The 18,737-nt window shown below is 39.9% G+C and overlaps 2 protein-coding genes and 1 long non-coding RNA gene across 5 annotated transcripts; 2 read left to right on the top strand and 1 right to left on the bottom strand.

Annotated features, from left to right (window-relative positions):
• Positions 1-858: 858 nt before the first annotated feature.
• On the bottom strand, positions 859-11,381 carry LOC143885259 (uncharacterized). 3 transcript variants are annotated; one of them, XM_077389336.1, is made up of 2 exons: positions 10,535-11,381; positions 859-2,801 (listed from the first exon to the last, which is right to left on the bottom strand). In XM_077389336.1, exon 2 carries the CDS (start codon positions 2,236-2,238, stop codon positions 1,531-1,533), a length of 708 nt encoding a protein of 235 aa, XP_077245451.1. In that variant the 5' UTR covers positions 2,239-2,801; positions 10,535-11,381; the 3' UTR covers positions 859-1,530. The 3 variants fall into 3 exon arrangements, 1 of the variants encoding a protein (XP_077245451.1); XR_013253179.1 differs by lacking the exon at positions 859-2,801 and adding an exon at positions 2,819-3,007; XR_013253178.1 differs by lacking the exon at positions 859-2,801 and adding an exon at positions 3,023-7,653.
• Positions 5,657-6,429, top strand: LOC143885260 (uncharacterized). The gene is made up of 3 exons (XR_013253180.1): positions 5,657-5,856; positions 5,952-5,985; positions 6,109-6,429. It is a non-coding gene; the product is annotated as an uncharacterized LOC143885260 (long non-coding RNA).
• A 4,924-nt stretch (positions 11,382-16,305) lies between the features above and the next one.
• LOC143882908 (uncharacterized) lies at positions 16,306-17,058 on the top strand. Its single transcript, XM_077386289.1, has one exon. The coding sequence runs from the start codon at positions 16,306-16,308 to the stop codon at positions 17,056-17,058; it is 753 nt and encodes a 250-aa protein (XP_077242404.1).
• Positions 17,059-18,737: the final 1,679 nt, after the last annotated feature.

Raw genomic sequence — 18,737 nt, 5'->3', positions numbered from 1 at the left:
ACACTATGGTAGACTGGGTCCCACCTTCAACCGATCAGAACGGTCCATCTGATAGGCCTTGCTTTGGATCGATCTCCTATGGCCCCAAGATGATGCCAAACATCTACTTTAACATCCAATAATGTGTACTTTTATCCGATGAATGTGAACCGTTGGCTATATAGTTTTACTCTGTTAAACCATCATGACAAAAAATACTGATTATTTGATATTATAATTGGTTGATTGACTTGAATTTTGGGCTATGATCAAATGGACGGTTCTGATCAACCAAAAGTGGGACGCACCGTGTGCATCATGAATTCACCATATAGCTCGAAGATACGGCCGATCTAAGTGATCCTGACCACCTAACATGTGGCCTAATGGTTGTAAGCAAAAAAGCAACCATGCACATTCAATGTATAAATAAACCTTCAATAGAACGGTCAATATCATTTGATTGATGATGGGGCCCATTAGATGAATGGCTATGATCTGGGTTGCATCAAGTCTCACGAAGCAAATCTCGTAGTACCAATTGCCTACGGGAACTGCCGCATTCAGAATAAAAAGTTAAAAACGGGGACAGATGATAATGTGCTTTTCTAACAAAATAAGGGGATGCATAGAGTTTCATTTACTATATAAAAGGTCAAAACCAGTAATTTTCTTGACATTGAAACGTCCATTGCTGAATGTTTGAAATAACCCTCGAATGAATTGTCCGGAATACAAGGCATCATACACTTAACAAGTCCTAATAGATCCAAAGGCTTGTATCATCCTGATGGGGTATGAAAAGTCACCCCCAATTAGCTGTCGACACGTGGCCCACTGACAGGACAACACCAGCTCCAGGGGTAACCATGTAAATTTGGCCAACTCCTAGGCTGACACCTGTCTTGGGTAGGTAATCCAGCTACCCAAGGCCCTCACTATAAATAGCCTTTAAAACACTAAGGTGAGGGGCGAATCCCTAAGAGTGAGAATCCCTTACTTTGGCTTTTCTCCTTTTCTGTGTCCATCACTGACTTGATTGTCAAAGGGCCCGTCCGGAGCTACGACTCCGGGTTGGTCTTCTGACTGGGTGCTTCCTTGCGCAGGACACAGTTAATTAGCCAGCTCGGACAACCAGGGCTCGTCAAATCAGCTCTTTCGTCACTGTCTCATTTGTTACTGATTTCGAGCGTAGCAGATTGGCGCCATCCGTGGGACCACGAACTAAAAGCCATTCTAAAATCCCATCATAAATGACAGGACGGAGGAGTGCACGAGTCCCTGCTACGAGGGCGACCCGACCTGCCTCACACCGCACGGTGCAGAATGGATGGATCGCTTCGGAGGTGGTTGTTCCCCTGATGATAGCAGATCACAGCCCAACTCGCTCCGAGCATCCAACCCCCGTTTCAGCTCCTAATCCTGAGCAAATCCAGACACTTTTTGAACAGATGACCACCCTTGTCGACCAGTACAAGAACTTGATCCAACAGGCGCCTCGGCAACACCCCCCAGAGGTTTTCCGACCTGCGCAAGAAAAGTTGAACCCTCCTAGAGAAGAACTAGTACCTTCCCACTGTGATCAAATCCATCACTCCATCTTAAGACAAGTCCATCACTCCCGGACGAGACACGCTCAAACAGAGCCTCACCACCGTCGCCGATCTTGATCTCGTTCAGTGCATAGACACCGAGCTCGAGATGACCGTGCTGAGCAGGCAAGATCACGGCATCAGCGGAAGAGCTCAGAAAGGCATTCAGACTCGGCGGCAAGTCCCCCTGCGGAAAGGGGAGGCAAACTGGTTGGCCGTGAAGGGAGAGAAGCCGATCCAATGCTGCGAAGGTTCGAAGAGATAGACCATCGAATCGAGGAACTGGCGAAAGATTATGGTCGGCAGTCTCAAAGACGTTCTCAAGCAGACCACCCTTTACGGACAAAGTGCTAGATGCACCAGCACCCAGAGGGTTCAAGATGCCACCGGTCTCGCAATATGATGGAACCACCGATCCCGTGGACCATTTGGAGACATTCAAAACTATGATGCTCCTCCACGGTGCTTCTGATGGGTTCCTTTGAAGGGCCTTCCCGACCACTCTAACAGGAGCAGCTAGAGATTGGTATTCAAGGATTAAACCAAACTCCATAGACAATTTTGAGGATGTCGGAGATGAACTGGCCCGACACTTCATGAGTAGTCGAAGGCCAATAAAAACAGCGGCATCGATAATGGCCCTGAGACAGCAAGCCCCTGAAGGCATTCATGAGCCGTTTCAATAGGAAGGCTCTTCAGGTACCAAACTTAGATCCATCCGCTGCCACAAACGCGCTCCTCGCAGGGGCCAAGTCCAACGATTTTCGGTGATCAGTAGCCTGCCGAAATCCGCACTCACAAGCGAATCTAATGGCTGGGGCCGAAGAGTACATATCTGTGGAGGAAACATTGGCTGCCCTGGATTCGAATTGGAGGAGAACCTCTGAAGAAGAAAAGAACCCTACAAAGCAACGTAAGGACGATAAAGCTCTAAGGAGAGAAAGAAGCCCATAGAGGAAAGAGGAGAATTACCCTCTCCTTAATACTTCTCGAAGACGCATACTCGCTGCTGTAGACACCCCCATTTTGCTACGCTTTAACAAGAAAGATTCGGTAGTATCATCGAGTCTTGAATCCGTATTCAGCATTAGATTAGGCATCCATGCATTTTCGGGTAGATTTCACCTCATTATGGGAGTTTTGAAGTCGATTCGCGATCCTGAAGGTCTCTAGGGGCTTCCTTTGGCCTCCGGAAGATGTAAAATCAAGTTTCCAAGCAAGTGAAAAAACCTGCTATTTTTAGAATTTTCAGGGTTTCCCTCATTTTTGCCCATTTTGCACTACATGGGTATTTTGGTTGCCAAACATGTGGTAAGTAACCAAACTTGGCTTGCCAGTTCACTCAAAACAATAGAGTATTGCCGAATAGTACAATATCCATGGAATTTGAAAGGTATCGCTTCCCAGATAAGTACGAAGGATAAGTATGAAGCAACCTGATATCAGTATGAAGCAATTTGATATTGATAAATCTATGTGTAAGAAGTCAATTAGAAGCTAAGATCATGGCAGACACTAGTTAAGATAAGTCTAGATCAAATTAAGTTGGTTTAAATAGAAAGAGATAGAGGTTTCAAACTACACAAAGAAAAGAGTGATGTTTATTTACAATTAAATCTTGAGTTTTTTTAAAAATTGGGATTAAAAACTCGGTGACCAAAACCAAATGTTCATAAATCAATTATGTCCAAATATGACATCACATACTAAGTATTTTTTTTTACCCAAGATTATATGGTGTGTGCTCATGAAGTCCATTATCTTTCAAAAAGTACCGTGGGTCCGACTTCATAGGATGATCCGAAACGTTCATTTGTTTGACAACAACATAAATAGGCTGTACCCGGTAGATCATCTATGATGATCCTAACCATCAGATCTATAGAAGTTTGTATTATATGCAGTCCCTTTACACGGCCGGACTGGCCTCTCTTTCTACCCAAAAATGCGAGATACAAACAGTGAATTACATTATTTTTCAAAAAGTAAAGTGAGGCCCACTTCATAGGTTGATCCAAACTAGACCTGGCAAACGGGTGGGTGGGGCCGGGTCAACCTGTGGGTGATGCGGGTACGGGTCAAAATTTAGGTGACCCGCGCGACCCGCGGGTGGGCCGGGTCAACCCGCCGGTCACCCCCAAATTCAAACAGTTGTTTATTTTGGGAGATGTTATCACTGGATTTTGATGAGGGCGGCATGGCCGGTACTGTGGGATGATCCAAACCGTCCATTAGATGACCCACGGGCTAAATAGGAGTTGCCCCAAAAATCATTTCAATAGGTTGATCCTAACCCTTCGATCTATAGAGGGTTAGGATCAAGTGATCAACCCTCTAACATTCAAATCGGAGGGTTGGGATCAACCTATGGTGCTAGCCATAACCTATTCAGGCATCAAACCCTTAAAAATAGATTAGCATGATAAAATCACCATCCTTTGCATTAGAAAAAAAAAGCCATCTAACTAGATTAGCATAACAAAATCACCACCCTTAAAAAAGCCAAGTGACCCGCGGGTTGACCCGACCTGACCCGTGTTTTTGCGGGTTGGGTCACCCGCGGGTTAGTTTTGATGGGTCACTAAAACTCAGACCCGTGCCGGCAAATTTGCGGGTGGGTCAGGTCGACCCGCGGGCACGGGTCGCGTTTGCCAGGTCTAATCCAAACCCTCCAATCTGTATAAAGGAACACAATATTATAGTAACCTCTATAAATCTGACAGTTAGGATCATCACATGGAGATGATCTACAAGTACAACCTTTTTACATTTCGGTCCAACAAATGAACGGTTTGGATCATCCTATGAAGTGGACCCCACCACTTTTTTTTCGACAGGCCCACAACATATAAAAAATTCAACCTAGAAAATAATCAAATATAGGAGGTTGAGGAGCGCTTTCAAACAGGCCCTACTGTAGAATAGGAAACCCTTTTGGGTGCATAATGTAGAAAAAACAAATTAACGGTTTCGATCATAAAACCGCTCTGTCTTTCTCTCTCGTGCTTTGAATAAAACGTATGGATTCTGTCGTGATCAACAAGAAGAGGAAGGGAGAGACCAAAATTGGAAACGTCTCATTTAATTCGAAGGATCAATTACCAATGGGAGACAAAAATTAGGTGAAATTATCAACAGACCCATGCTTTTCAGAAATTATCAATTGGGGACAAAATATGTCTTGTCATTAAAAGCTGGACGAAAATGCCATTTTCTTAAGCAACACGTTTTGCTTTTCCACTTTTCCCTCTTCTCTCTTCTTTCCCTCTTTTTTTTTTTTTTTTTTCACTTTTTCATTTTCAACTTTGTTTTTTTCTACATTACCAGTCATCTTCATCATTTAGCCACCATTCGAGGTGGGAAAACTCAAAAATTTGAAACGTGAGTTCATTCAAATCTATCTTTCAATATCTAGGTTTTGTTTTTCATTTGTTTTAGGGTTTTGCATTTCTCCTTCTCCCTTTCAATGGAGGATGAGGAAGATGAATCGTACGGTAGAAAGAAAGAAAAACGTGAAAATGAACGAGTGAAAAAAAAACAGGAAGTAAAAACGTGTTCATAAGGGACTTGATAAGCTCATTCGGAATTTGCTAACCCCATTTTGATACTGGATAACCCCAACCCCGGAGACTTGAAAACCCCCTTCCAAAACTCCAGTACCCTTGGGCAATTTTAAGGGACTTGATAAGCCAATTCGTAAATTGGTAACCCCATTTTGATACTAGATAACCCCAATCCCAAATACTTGAAAACCCCCTTCCAAAACTCTAGTACCCTCGGCCAATTTTCAGGGACTTGATAAGCCCATTCTGAAATTGGTAACCCCATTTTGATACCTGATAACCCCAATCGTAGAGACTTGAAAACCCCATTGCAAAGTCAAAACGTGTTGTATATGCCAAAGGGTATTTTTGTCCAGCTTTTACTGACAAGGCCTCTTTTGTCCCCCGTTGATAATTTTTGAAAAGCATGGGCCCTGTTGATAATTTTGCCTAATGTTTGTCCCCTATTGGTAATTAGTCCTAATTCGAATTCCCCAAAAGTAAATGGGACCCACCCCATGAGCCACGCTAAGAATTCAATTCCAAAAATTTTCATCACGATTCTCGTTTTTTGCAAGCCAAGTCTTCTCCTATTCATTTCACAACCTTTCTTCTGTTTGACTCTTTATAGATTCTGCTCTCCTTCTCCACTCCCTCTATGTATTGACTTTGCCCAGAGTTTTCATAGACAACCGTCTTCAAACGAGGAAAAAAAAAAAAAAACCCAGAATCGACTGAAACAAGTAAAATATCCAACACCCTTTAATTTGATTTTTCTTTGTTATTCCCAAATTTCGATGGAAAATCATGTTTCTGATGTGGGTTTTTCTTCATGCAGAGTTTGCAGGGGCAGAGATCTTAATCGATAACGAGTAAGATTTCATTTGTTTATGGGTTTTTTTAAGAACCAGATTGTGTGACAGAAAGTTAGAAACTCACGTTTTTTTTTTTTTTTTTTTTTGTTGTGGGATTTTTTTCCCTTTTGGGTTTTGAAGTGTATCCTAGGGTGAAGGTGGGAAAAGAAGGAATTCCTGTTGCACTGAAAGAGGAGGAGAGTAGCTCTTTGTTGTTGAGGGTTTTTGAATCTCTCTCTGTACAGGATCGTTGTTCTCAGGGTATATCAGTTGTTGATTTCAGTATCTTATTTTGGGTTTCAATATGCTGAACTTGAATTTTCCTGAAGTTTTTGAATCATTTGTTGGGGTTTGCCTCCTTGGATTGTTTATGGATCACTAAAGTTAGAGATTTAATTATGTTTTATGTTGAGTGGATTCTATATATTATTCGAAATATGGTCATGTTGTATTTTCCTTCAATATCTTACAAGTTCATCTCGTAATATTTGGGGCTTGTGCTTTCAAGCAACAGATTTCAAGATCTATTTATTTATTTTCTTTTTGTGAAATATTTACATTTTGATTTTGCTATTGTAATATTTGAAATCATAACATGTTGATTTTGCTATTGTGCCATTTTTTTTTTTTTGCCGACTTGTATAACGAGTTATAATTTATTGAAACCTAAATGCTTGGTGATCATACCTTAGTTTCTACTTACCAGAAGAGTCAGGACCATGGTTTTAAATTTCGACTGAAATCCGAAATTTTGGACCGAAATTTCAGATTCCGATGGAGACCGACACCAAAATCACGAAAACCCGAAACAGTATTTTATTTCCGAAATTTCGATTTTTCCTAAATTTCACCCAAAAAACCTGTTTTTTTTAGTTAATTTAATATTTCACCGAAATTTCGACCGAAATTTAATATTGAATATAGTATTCTTTTCTTTGTTTTGCTGGATTTTGGTCGAAATTTCGAAATTTCAGGTGTCCGAAACCGAAATTTTAAACCATGGTTAGGACGCAAAAAAAAAAAAAAATGTAAGAAACATGGTATTTTGTAAAGTGAGGCCCCTAGAATTTCCAAGATTACGAAGTGGGAGTGGCTCCCTAAATGGAAGATATGGGTGGAACCATAATTGAGATCTAGTATTAGACGCAATTAGAGATCCATTTACAACAACTGAATTGGATTTGTATGGATATTTCAGATGATTTGTTTAATTTTTCCCAGTTCTGTTTGCCATCAGTCATATATACAAGCTGCCAGCTTAGGGCATGGCTCCCTAAGTGGAAAATAGGTGCAACTATAATTTACATCTTAGACGCAATAAGAGTTCCATTTCCACCAACTAAATAGTATCAGCTTGTTCACAAGCATTACCTCGCCGGTGTTTTGTCCGATGTCCTTGTCCAAGAGCTAGCTTAGTTTATGATCTCATTCATCGTGAAGAGTATACATGAAAACTGCTCCTTAAATGGCCAACTCCATGATTTATGTCGACAACTATCTTCTGCTTCTCCTCAAATCCCAATCTCTTTCGCATTTTGAACTGGACTTAAGCCACCTTAATTGGAATTTGAATCACCTGCTCACTTTGAGCCTATGCTATCTCCCAGTGCAAAGTTGGTCAAAGATCTCATGACCCCTACCATTGATTCATATCTCACCTAGGGCCTGTGCATACCCTACGAACACCTTGACGCGCATTCAAACCATCAATGTCTGTCACCCTGTCTATATGAAAATCGCTAGAACTGATAGCAATCATGTTTCTCCTCACGTGGTCATGCCACCCTCTAAGTTCTGGTGTGCAAACACATGCATGCTACAGCTAAAAGTATAGGATATGTACATGAAAGTAAGAAAACACAACAAAACACACAACACAAATCAACTCTATACATGACTGGACAAGACAAATCCTAAAACTCTAATGCAAAACTTGACTCGGACCAGAATGACCATCCACCCTGGCTGCTCTACGTATCCCGGCCTCGGAAAGAATCAGAATCAACGTAGTTCGATGACCTATTTTACACTACGATGCCTAACCATCTAGAACCGCTATCCTAGACTCGATCCACCAGACTCGACTGATTTTTAAAGGTTTTTGTACAATTGGTTAAGTTCATGTAAATTGTAATTTTTAGGACTCTCTATATGTCCTAACTAATGCAAGTTGATTAGCCTTAAGCTAATGCAGGTGGGCCCTACATCCTATGTGTATCTAGGCTGTGCATCCTAATGAAAACCCTGGGCTAACTATATGCTTTCTAGTCTAGCCATCAGTTCGACTAAATGTCTAACCGATCAACTCGAGGCCTCCTAACTCTAGGGACACTCACACGACAGGACACACCATATCAATACAAATCAGGACAGCCTCCTAACTCTAAAACACCCAAAACATCTAAGACAGACTCCTAACTCTAGGGGAAGATCTTTTGAAAAAGGTTTTGACAAATTTTTTTGTATTTTTTTGGAGGGTTTGAAATGTTTATTTTTAAAGGTTTGGCTGGACTTGGGATATGAATCCCAAGCTGCACTACGTACCCTGTGGAAAGTGATCCAGCCAACGTAGTTCGGAAAAGATTTCCCTAACTACTCCTAATGATTCAAGACTTTTGAAATGATTTGAAGTTTTCCAAGTGTTTTTGTTGTTTTGAAATGTTTCAATAATTTTTTGAATTTTTAAAGGATTCTCCCTTCTAGCCAAAGGGAAAAAAAAGAGACAATCAGAAAGAAAAAGAACACTCTTGTGATCCTTAGCCTGGAGAAGTGTCAGATGAAAAGACGGAACCCTTTTAGCCTAAGGGTCGTTCTAAACAAACAAATTGGTGTCTCAAATAGATGATAGAATGGAAGGAATCCCAAGATAGTGTGAAAACCTAAGAGGACAGAGTTACACCCTAAGAGAAAGGAGAAGAACTAAATAAAAAATGAAGTCTTACACTGCTCTTCTCTGAAAGAGTGTGCAGATGAGACAAGGCATGTCTCTCAAATAGAAATGGTCATTAGGATCAATGAGACATACCCTGACTCTTAAAAGAGAAGAATCGACAAGAGAATGAGACTGGGCGAGTCTCCTAAAAAAGAAAATGATGAGACTGAGCGAGTCTCCCTAAAAAGAATGACCATCTAGTGAGACAAAGCATGTCTCCCGAAAAAGAAGACAGAGTTAGACCCTAAGAGAAAGGAGAAGAACTAAATAAAAAATGAAGTCTTACACTGCTCTTCTCTGAAAGAGTGTGCAGATGAGACAAGGCATGTCTCTCAAATAAAAATGGCCATTAGGATCAATGAGACATACCCTGACTCTTAAAAGAGAAGAATCGACAAGAGAATGAGACTGGACGAGTCTCCTAAAAAAGAAAATGATGAGACTGAGCGAGTCTCCCTAAAAAGAATGACCATCTAGTGAGACAAAGCATGTCTCCCGAAAAAGACGTGATGAGTAAAGCAAAAGAGACAAAGCATGTCTCTCCAAAAGGATGATAACCACTAGGATAAATGAGACACGACCTGTCTTCTAAGAAGGGCTCTAGATAGCTCTTTCATTGCCCTTGCAATGAAAGAGAACCAATGTCTAAGGATGTCTAAAAAACTAAGAAAGTCTACCTAAAAGAGAAAGGGAAAGGGGAAAAGTGCTACATGGACTAAGCCAGTCCCCTAAATGATGGGCTTAGGCTAACGCCTTCATCGCCCTAAGGAATATTTACTACTAGGCTAGAAACCGATACTCGAATGAAGTAAAAACTGAAGGAAAACAAGCTTCGCCTTTGCGTTGTATGGAGAGACGCCTCAGGAACTACGAAATCGAAACAAGGCCAAGGCCAAGAATCAAATTCCTACCATCATATCTTTCAGACATACACACCATATATTTGAAGGCACACACTAGGAGCCCCAACATCAAAGTCCAAACTAAGGCAAAGGATGAACCCTAAAACTGAGTCATTTAACCATATAAATTGAATTCTAGAACCCAAAGAAAACCAACAAAACCCCTTCCTCATGGTACTTGGGCATACACCTTGAAAGATTGAGGAGCCCAAATGAATAATTATACCCTAGATTTCAAATTCGTAAAGTAGAAGATCGGATGTTTGAATAGAAGTGTAGAGGTATCTGAATGTATAAATCAAGGCATGCCCAAGTCACAGATCTAGTTGAGGAAAAATTGGGACAGAGCAAAGGGGGCATGAACATCCGAACCAAAACAAGTTAATTAGATACACTCAATGAAATAGAGGGGTGTCAACATTACTGATCAAAGAGTCATTGTGCCTACACCAAGCTTCCTCTCTGTCTCCATTCGACCATGATAATGAAAAACTCAGGACAAATTTATAACCAAAATATCACAAATCTAGTCTTTGCCATCATTTTCCATGGTTATAAAATCAAAACCTCAAAATTCAAGTGGCCACCAAAATTAGAATAATCCTACGCTGACCCTTTTCAACCCAAGCTTAAAACCTAAAATTGAGGAAACCAAAATAGAAATGCCTTTGCAGAACACACATATATAAGAGCAAACCAACATGAAATTGTAAGAAAATAATAGAGACTTTACCTCTAAGGCCGTGCATTGACAAAATCGCAGCGGAATTGAAACATCGGCCACGACGGCGACAGAGCGGAGATGGTAGCCGACTCTCTATTCCTCTTCCTCTCTAGCCCATTCAACTAGATATGTGATTCTCCCTTCAATACCCTAAAAAAAATCTATCCTCTCCCTGCTAATCTTCTTTACTTTGCTTCTTTTGCAACTTGAGGCCGGAACTTGCAGAGGTTATCGGATCGTGAATTTTTGTCGGATTCCGACGAAAATTGCCAGAAATTATGGAAATGAGAGATCTAGGAATGGAGATGAGAAATGATATCTGATAGAATGAGGAATGGGCTGAGTTGGATCCGGATCTAGGGCTTGATGGAGAGAAAGGGTTTAGATGATGATAGGTAAAGGAGATAGCTGGTCGGAAAATTGATCGGAGAAGAAGAATCGTTGCCGAAATCTGAGAAGCTTGCCGAAGAAGTTAACCAATTCTCCTCTCTTCTACTCTATGCTCCTCCTCTTTAGACCTGATTTTCCTCCCCCTCTCTGTGTTAGGGTTTCAAATCTGTAACTGCTGAAGCATGAAGTAAAATAAAATGGAGCATACAAAGTGGTAATGGCTTATGGCCATCGGGACTCCGGCAAAATAGCTGGAGAAGATGAAGTGGATGCTCAAATCGATAGAAATGTGAGGGTTTATAACTAAAAGAGGGTTAAATTGAAGAAAAATGACTGCATCAGGGGGAAAGAAAGTGAAATAGAAGAGGTGAAGGACGATCGGAGCTTCGGCAAGGTAGGCGGAGGATGATGGTCGGATCTCCGGTGAAGGAGATCAAAAGCCCCTCTCTCTCTCTCTCTCTCTCTCTCTCTCTCTCTCTCTCTCTCCCCTCTGGAATTTTTTTTTTCTCACGAAAAATGAAAAACCCCTCTTCTATGCCCTTGCTCGATGGATATTTAAAGGGAATGATAAATTTTCACCCCTTTAATTCCAAGGACAGCACCCATTTGAAGAGCTCTAAACGAGCAATATCTATTGAAATGATATATTGTCACCCACGCTCATTAGTGCCCTGGACAGCCCCCCTTTTTCCCAATTCTAATCTCCTTTTTATGAGTGAGAAAAAAAAAATCATATTAGCACCCCCACTTCGATAATCACACCACCCATTTGTCTTTTCCTCATTGTCACATACACATAGAAATTGGTATTGACACCTCCTTGATCTAATAAATCAACCCCCATTCCATTATAAGAAATATTTTATTCATCTCCCTCTTCTTCTCTAGACAGCCACCTCTTTGGTGTATTAAATATTCATGACTATTCCCTTGTACAAGAGGGTGGCTTGGCTAGGATTTTTACCCTTTTAATTTTTCCCATACGCTCAAATGAGCTTCTCCTCAAATTCCTTGAACGAATGCTATTTATAGATGAAAAGCAACGTGATGATTTCAACATACCTCTGTTGTAGTAATTGCACCTCCCCACTTAGTTTCTTCTTTCTAATCACCTTGCTCTCAAATTAGTCTTGGTCCACCCAGGTTTTGCTAAACCACCACTCCTTTATATAGAAAATAAAATATTCCAAACCCTCCTTTCCTCCACTAGACATTGTCTGTGTAGTTGACTCAACCACTTGCTGTTCGGATATAGGGGAATTACATTGGCACTCCAATGATTTGATATAGGCACAAAATCAACTTGTCTTTTCTGCAACTTCTCTCCCATTTTACTTGAAATTTTACAAGGACATGCTTGGAAGTGATAAAAAATATGGGAAACCTCTTCAGACACTAAAAGAGAATACGGTCAATGGAAATATCAGAACAAGGTTGAATTCAAGCCCCTTAGAGATTAGGGGTACCAATACAGTGGTGTTAATATCAAAATCCAAGGGACGCTTCACTCTTTTTTTTTGCAAATTTTAGGAAAATAAGAAATGATATCAAGGGTAACGGATCAATGGATATTGATGGGGTTCGGAATCATTCGGGCTCCACAAAGGTTTCAACCAGGGTCTGCGAATTGGTATTTTTCAAGTTCTTTCACATTTAGGGCTCGGTTTTTGCTAAAATTTTGAGATTGGGCTTCGAAATTTTATTCAATTTCGAGAATTAGGATCCAGTCAAAATGGGGTGTCTACAGTTCTTTGGATCTTTTTTAGAGTATAAAAGGGTTGGACAAAGCGTATATCTTGGATCACCAACCCTAGAGACAAGGATCGCGATCAACGATAAGGATTCCTCATCTTTGTGAAGTAGAAAAAGCATCCTAGGGTTTTAATTTTGATGGATCAAATCAACGAGTTTTTCTTTGAAATTCTAGTATGTTATAATATAGATTACGAGTTTTCAAAATCCAAAATTTGATCCAAAAATTAATTTTTCTCTATTTAAAAATGGTTTTCTTTTCAATATGGATTTAAATTAGATTATCAAAGCAAGTGTTTGAAAACATGGTTCTTTTTAAAAAACTGATATTTTTCTGGGTTTTATATAAAATACAAAACTACTAAAAACTTAATTTCCAACCGCGGTTCGGCCGTTTTATTTTTCATTCTATTTTTCAAAGAATAACCCCGAAAAGGGTTATTTCTTGATGAATGGAGCCAAAAGTATATCAAATCATGTCCAAATTTAGTGAAAGTTTGTTTCCAGTAGTTTTACAAGGTGTTTAGATCACCCAAAAAGTTTCATATTTTTTGGGAGTTTATTTAATCGGATTATTAATTATTTTAAATTTGTCCATTTTTAATAAATACCAAATGGTTTTAAAAATTGATCAAACTTTCCAGAATTAAAGCTTAATAATAAATGGAAGTTTCCATTGACAACTATTTAAAAAAATATGGTTTTCACTGTTTTCTAATCGCTTCCCCGTTTTACTTGCCATAATTCTTTTTCTTATTAAATTAATAAATTTTCAAAATTTTTCTTTACAAACCAGTAACTTAGGTTACTGGAATGTTAGAGAAATATTTTTAATTGATTTTGCAAAGATTTGATAAGGTTTTACAATTTATTTTAATAAACGGGTTTTAACGCCTAGAAAATAAATTGATTTCTTATATTTAAAAACCAATTTTATGGAGGAGATTTAATTTTTAAGTTTTGAAATTTTGACAAAATTTTTTATAATCTATTATGTATCTACTGGAGTTTTTTATTTGATTTTAGGATACCATTAGGTTTGCTATTTAAGTAATTCTTTGGTTTCATCTGATTTATGTGTGAATTTAAATGGGCATCAAATAGTAATAAAAATTCATGAAAGTCATGCAGTAGTCTAATCTTATGATTATATTTATATTGTAAGAGTGTAAGTTGATTTGAAATTGATATACTATAGGTTACTGTGTTAATCTATAAACTGATTTGAATTTTGAAAAATCAGAAATTGATATCAAATCTTAATGATAATTCATGCCAATTTTTCAGTAAACTATAATCACCTATATCTCTATTTTGTGAAAGTTTGGAGTAATTTAAAATTGATATGATATAGGTTGCTGTGTAAATCTATAATCTAATTTGAATTTTGAAAAATCCAAAATTGATATCAAATCTTAATGATAATTCATGAAAATTTTCCAGTAAGCCACAATCATCCATATCTTGTTACTGAAAACGTTTCAACTAATTTGGAGTTCGATTGCTTAGGGTTACTGTGTAATCTTAGCAATCTGGTCTTAATGATATTAAATCACAATTTAATAGCAAATCAATACAAAGGTCAGTAAAAATCTCCAAAAATCTTAAATTTTCATCATAAATTCAATCCCTAACTTTTTTAAAACAGAAACCTTAGGGTTCATAGATAGTCTTTGTAAATTGGCTATGCTGTGATAATTTAACTGCCGAGATCGAAACCATAATCGTATACTAATTGCGATCGATCCAGCATAATTAGAGTGCGTAAATTATAATATGTTATTGGCTCCGAGATCCACTGTCCACGAAAATCCTGAGAAACATGCCAGGCAATAAGATACTATAACTTACGTGCTAAATTATACAAGGGTTGAGAGCACAATTCCCTTCCATGGTTGCGATTCGACGCTGAAACTTAGGAACTATAGAGCCTTTGGTATTCCTTAGATGTTTAGGAATAAAAAATTCTCAAAAATCAAAAATAAAAAATCATTAACTTCAACAAATTGAATCAATTTACCCCATGTCTTTCGGAACCGTTGGATTGCGGTCTCCATCGTAAGAACCTTTAGAGTCCCCTTTAGGAACACTTATGTCATGTCGTGCTCTAAGTTTTAGGGTGTCCTAAAGTTAGAAGTCCAACCTCATCACGGCCGTTTGCTATGGATAGCAACCGCGCCATAGATCTAGTTACACTAGTAACCCAATCTTCCCATAAGACAGGCTTAGTTACCTAGGATGTAGGTTAACCTGCATTAGTCTAAGGGATGTCTTGCACTTAGCTAGGACCATATAGTATCTTAGATGAAGTCCTAGGATAATAAAATTTTCAACTTGAACTAAATAACTTCTCTGAAAACTGTTGAAACAGTCAATCCAGTCTAGATCGGTGTTCTAGATGAGTTAAGCATAAATAGCTTAGTTTAGGTGCACCGAACTACGATCGACTCTAATTCCAGTGAGGCTGGGATACGTTGGCAACTTGAATACTTGAGTGGCATACCAAGCTCGAGTCGGCTCCACACATAAGTGGTGGGGTTTTGTATATTAATCCTTAAATTAAAAGTAATTAAATCACTTAGGACTTTCCATGAAATTAGAATTTTAGGAGAACTTTCACTTAGATTGAATTCAAACAAATTACAAAAATCAAGATACACATTTAGGAATTACACTGAAATTAGATTTTAGGATGCATGTCATGTAGTTCGCACATTAATATAGACTTAAATGAGCCATTTAAAAGAAATTCAAAAGAGTTAACTTTTGGAATTGAAGACCGATTATCGGGCAGGAATGGTGGATGTGGTGGTAACTCCCCATACCTTCCATTCTCGTAACCAGGTAACGAGTCTAGATTTCTGGTCAATTATGGGTCCTAGATCCCTCATCTAGGTGGCGACTCTGTCACTCTCTTTTGCGTGGAATTCGGATTGCCTTAGTGATCCCAAGTTCACGGAAAAGATGAATTAAATCACACCTTGCTAGGCTCGGTGGCTTACCCCTGCCCTTATGGGTACTGGGTTGCATGTTTGTTTGCCCCCTATGGCTTGGTTGCTGCCTGCTTGGTTGGGTAATTAAAATCAATAATAAAAAGCACACGTCATTCACGTGGGTACGAGAGACCAAGAGAGAGTGTAGCGCCTCGCGTTCTCGCGAGATCGGGTCCCACAGCTGCGATAAAGGAAGAAGACTTTGTGAGATGGCCAGCCAAAATGCTATCGAAGGGAAACAAGGGAGACACATCGAAGTACTGCCGGTTCCATGGGGACCACGGGCACGACACGGATGAATGTAGACATCTTAAGGAAGAAATAGAGCTACTGATCAAGAGGGGTTACCTCAAGAAGTACGTCGAGCGTTGCGGCGGCCAAAGAGAGCAGTGGGACAGGAGCCCTCAAAACTAAAAAAGCCCCCAATGACCACCGTCGCCCCCAGCACGCCATGAATCTCCTGCCCCTCTCAGCCCGCGCTCAGAAATGCAGCGATCCCACTACTGAGGTCGCAAAGCTTATGCCCATCAAGTCAACACCATCCATACCTGCAACAAGAAGATGAAAGTGGAAAATGAAATCTCATTCTCACATGCAGACCTCGATAACTTAATACTTCCCCATGACGATGCTTTGGTCATAACCATGGTCGTTGCCAACTGGGAGTTGAAGAAGATCTTGGTAGACAATGGAAGTTCTGCAGACATCCTCTATTATCACTCTTTCAAACAAATGATGATAGGAGATGATCGCTTGAGGCCTGCAAATTCAGATCTGTTCGGATTCTCGGGAGATGTAGTTAAGGTCGAAGGACAAATCAAGCTCCCAGTCCTTGTCGGAGAGCCCCCTCGTCAAGCCTTCGCAATGATCAACTTCCTAGTAGTGAGGGCCACTTCGGCCTATAACGCTAGCTTAGGAAGACCCGGGCAAAACCTTGTATGTGCCGTCGCATCTGCATACCATCAAAAAATGAAGTTCCTAACACCAAATGGTGTGGGCGAAGTCAAAGAAGACCAACCGCAATCAAGAGAGTGCTACGCCACGGCGCTCAAAGGCAGAAATGCATTAGAGACACTACCGATTGAGCTACTCGATCTGAGAGACGAACCTCAGATCGTCGTAAATGAACCAGTCGAGGACCTCCTCTCCATTCCTCTATACCAAAGTAACAGTAAAAAGATGGTTCAAATCGGCTTTTCCTTAGGCGAAGACACCCGGCAGGAACTCATCCAGTTTCTAAGAGATAATGCAGACGTCTTCGCATGGGCCCTCGGAGATATGCCTGGCATAGATCCTGAGGTCAGCACGCACAAACTCAGTGTCGATCCCACCTGCAAGCGAGTAAAGCAGAGGAGAAGACATTTCGCCCCAGAAAGGCGACAAACAATCAAAGAATAAGTGGAGAGGCTCTTGAGGGTTGACTTCATTCAGGAGATCCAATATCCTGACTGGCTCGCAAACGTTGTTATGGTAAAGAAAGCCAACGAAAGTGGAGAACCTGCATAGATTTCACCGATTTGAACAAGGCCTGCCCGAAGGACAGCTACCCGCTCCAAAAAATCGATCAATTGATAGATGCTACCGCCGGTCATGAGCTGCTAAGCTTTATGGATGCCTTCTCCTCCTACAATCATATCAGAATGTATGAATCGGATACACCAAAAACATCTTTTGTAAAGGACCAGGGAATGTACTGTTACTGCGTCATGCCCTTCGTCTGAAAAATGCCGGATCGAAATATCAAAGGCTCGTGAACAAGCTCTTTAGGAACCAGATTGGACGGAATATGGAAGTCTACGTTGACGACATGTTGGTCAAAAGCATGAAGATGTTGAATCACATATCCAATCTGAGAGAGACGTTCCAGGTTATGAGGGAACCCAATATGAAGCTCAACCCCACCAAGTGCACATTCGAAGTGGCCGTCGGGAAGTTCCTTGGCTTCATGGTAAGTGAAATCCCAAAGGCAAACCAAGAGGGGGGTGAATTGGGTCTAATTAAAAATCTCTACAATTTGTACTTTGATTAAGCCCTAGAAATTAAAAGTGCAACTAGCCCTTGTTAATTTATAAATGAATAAGTAAAAGATATTACCACAATCTTGCACAAAGGAGAGAAGAGAGAAAGAGACAATGTACACGAGATTTATAGTGATTCTGTCTATAACAAGACCTACTCCACTCTTCACGTCCACGCGCGAGTTCCACTATCTCGATCCTCTTTCAAATGGCCGGATCAATGAGCCAATTACAATGATCAAGCTTCTCCTTTCATGGGCCAAAGCGTAGAACCTTTTGTGGGACCCGATCCCGCGAGAGGGGAATGGCCCGTGAGCCGCCTCCCTCTCTCGTGGTCTCTCCGAGTTCGACGAAAGGCCAGAAACGCCCCTTTGCTCTTCTCTTCCTTTGCACACCACTCAGTCTATGTGAAACCTTACTTTAAGCAAAACTCTCAGTCTCATTATTGCTCTTAAGTTTGTAGGAGTGTAAAAAGAGGTACCAAGGGTCTCCTTTTATAGGCAAAGCTCCTATAGAACTTCTATTCTAATGTCCAATTCGTTTGGTCACTTTAATCAAAATAGAAAGTGATATTTAAGTCACCTTTCCCTTGCCAAACATTTCCAAATACAAGATATTACCTTACGTACATAAAAGGTTGCTAAACATGCAAGGCCACACTCAAATTTAGTAAGTCTAAACATAGCAATCCTTGCTTTCCAAGGATTCTATTAAGTTTAGAAATTTACAAATTTGGCAATTTCCAACAATTCTATGTAAGAATAACCTGAAATAGATTTTTTTATGGATTTCTTTGCTAATTCCTTTTTCAAATTTTTTTCAAATTAGTTTGGAGCTAAAATTAAGGTAATTAAGGTCCTAATGCTTTGTGCCTTCTTTGTCCTGAAATTTCATTTACTGTAAGTGAGCTTTACTTAGATCAATAACCTATCAAATTTGGAGAAATTTGGTTGGTAACTATTGGGGGTAAATAAGATCCCAATCATGTGGTAACACATGATGTAGGTCATCGAGCATGCTCCGTCGATGTAAGCATACAAGTTAAATCCTAAGTGCAAT

The sequence above is a fragment of the Tasmannia lanceolata genome, unplaced genomic scaffold (genome assembly GCF_043159265.1).
Source record: "Tasmannia lanceolata isolate RefF3 unplaced genomic scaffold, GAP_Taslan_0.1 ptg000008l, whole genome shotgun sequence".
Classification (NCBI taxonomy): Eukaryota; Viridiplantae; Streptophyta; class Magnoliopsida; order Canellales; family Winteraceae; genus Tasmannia; species Tasmannia lanceolata.
This window is presented reverse-complemented; position numbering and strand designations above follow the sequence as displayed.

Bases quoted from the DNA above. Each gene is read 5' to 3' on its own strand.
- LOC143885259 (XM_077389336.1), bottom strand. From the start codon at position 2,238: ATGCCTTCAGGGGCTTGCTGTCTCAGGGCCATTATCGATGCCGCTGTT.
- LOC143882908 (XM_077386289.1), top strand. From the start codon at position 16,306: ATGGTCGTTGCCAACTGGGAGTTGAAGAAGATCTTGGTAGACAATGGA.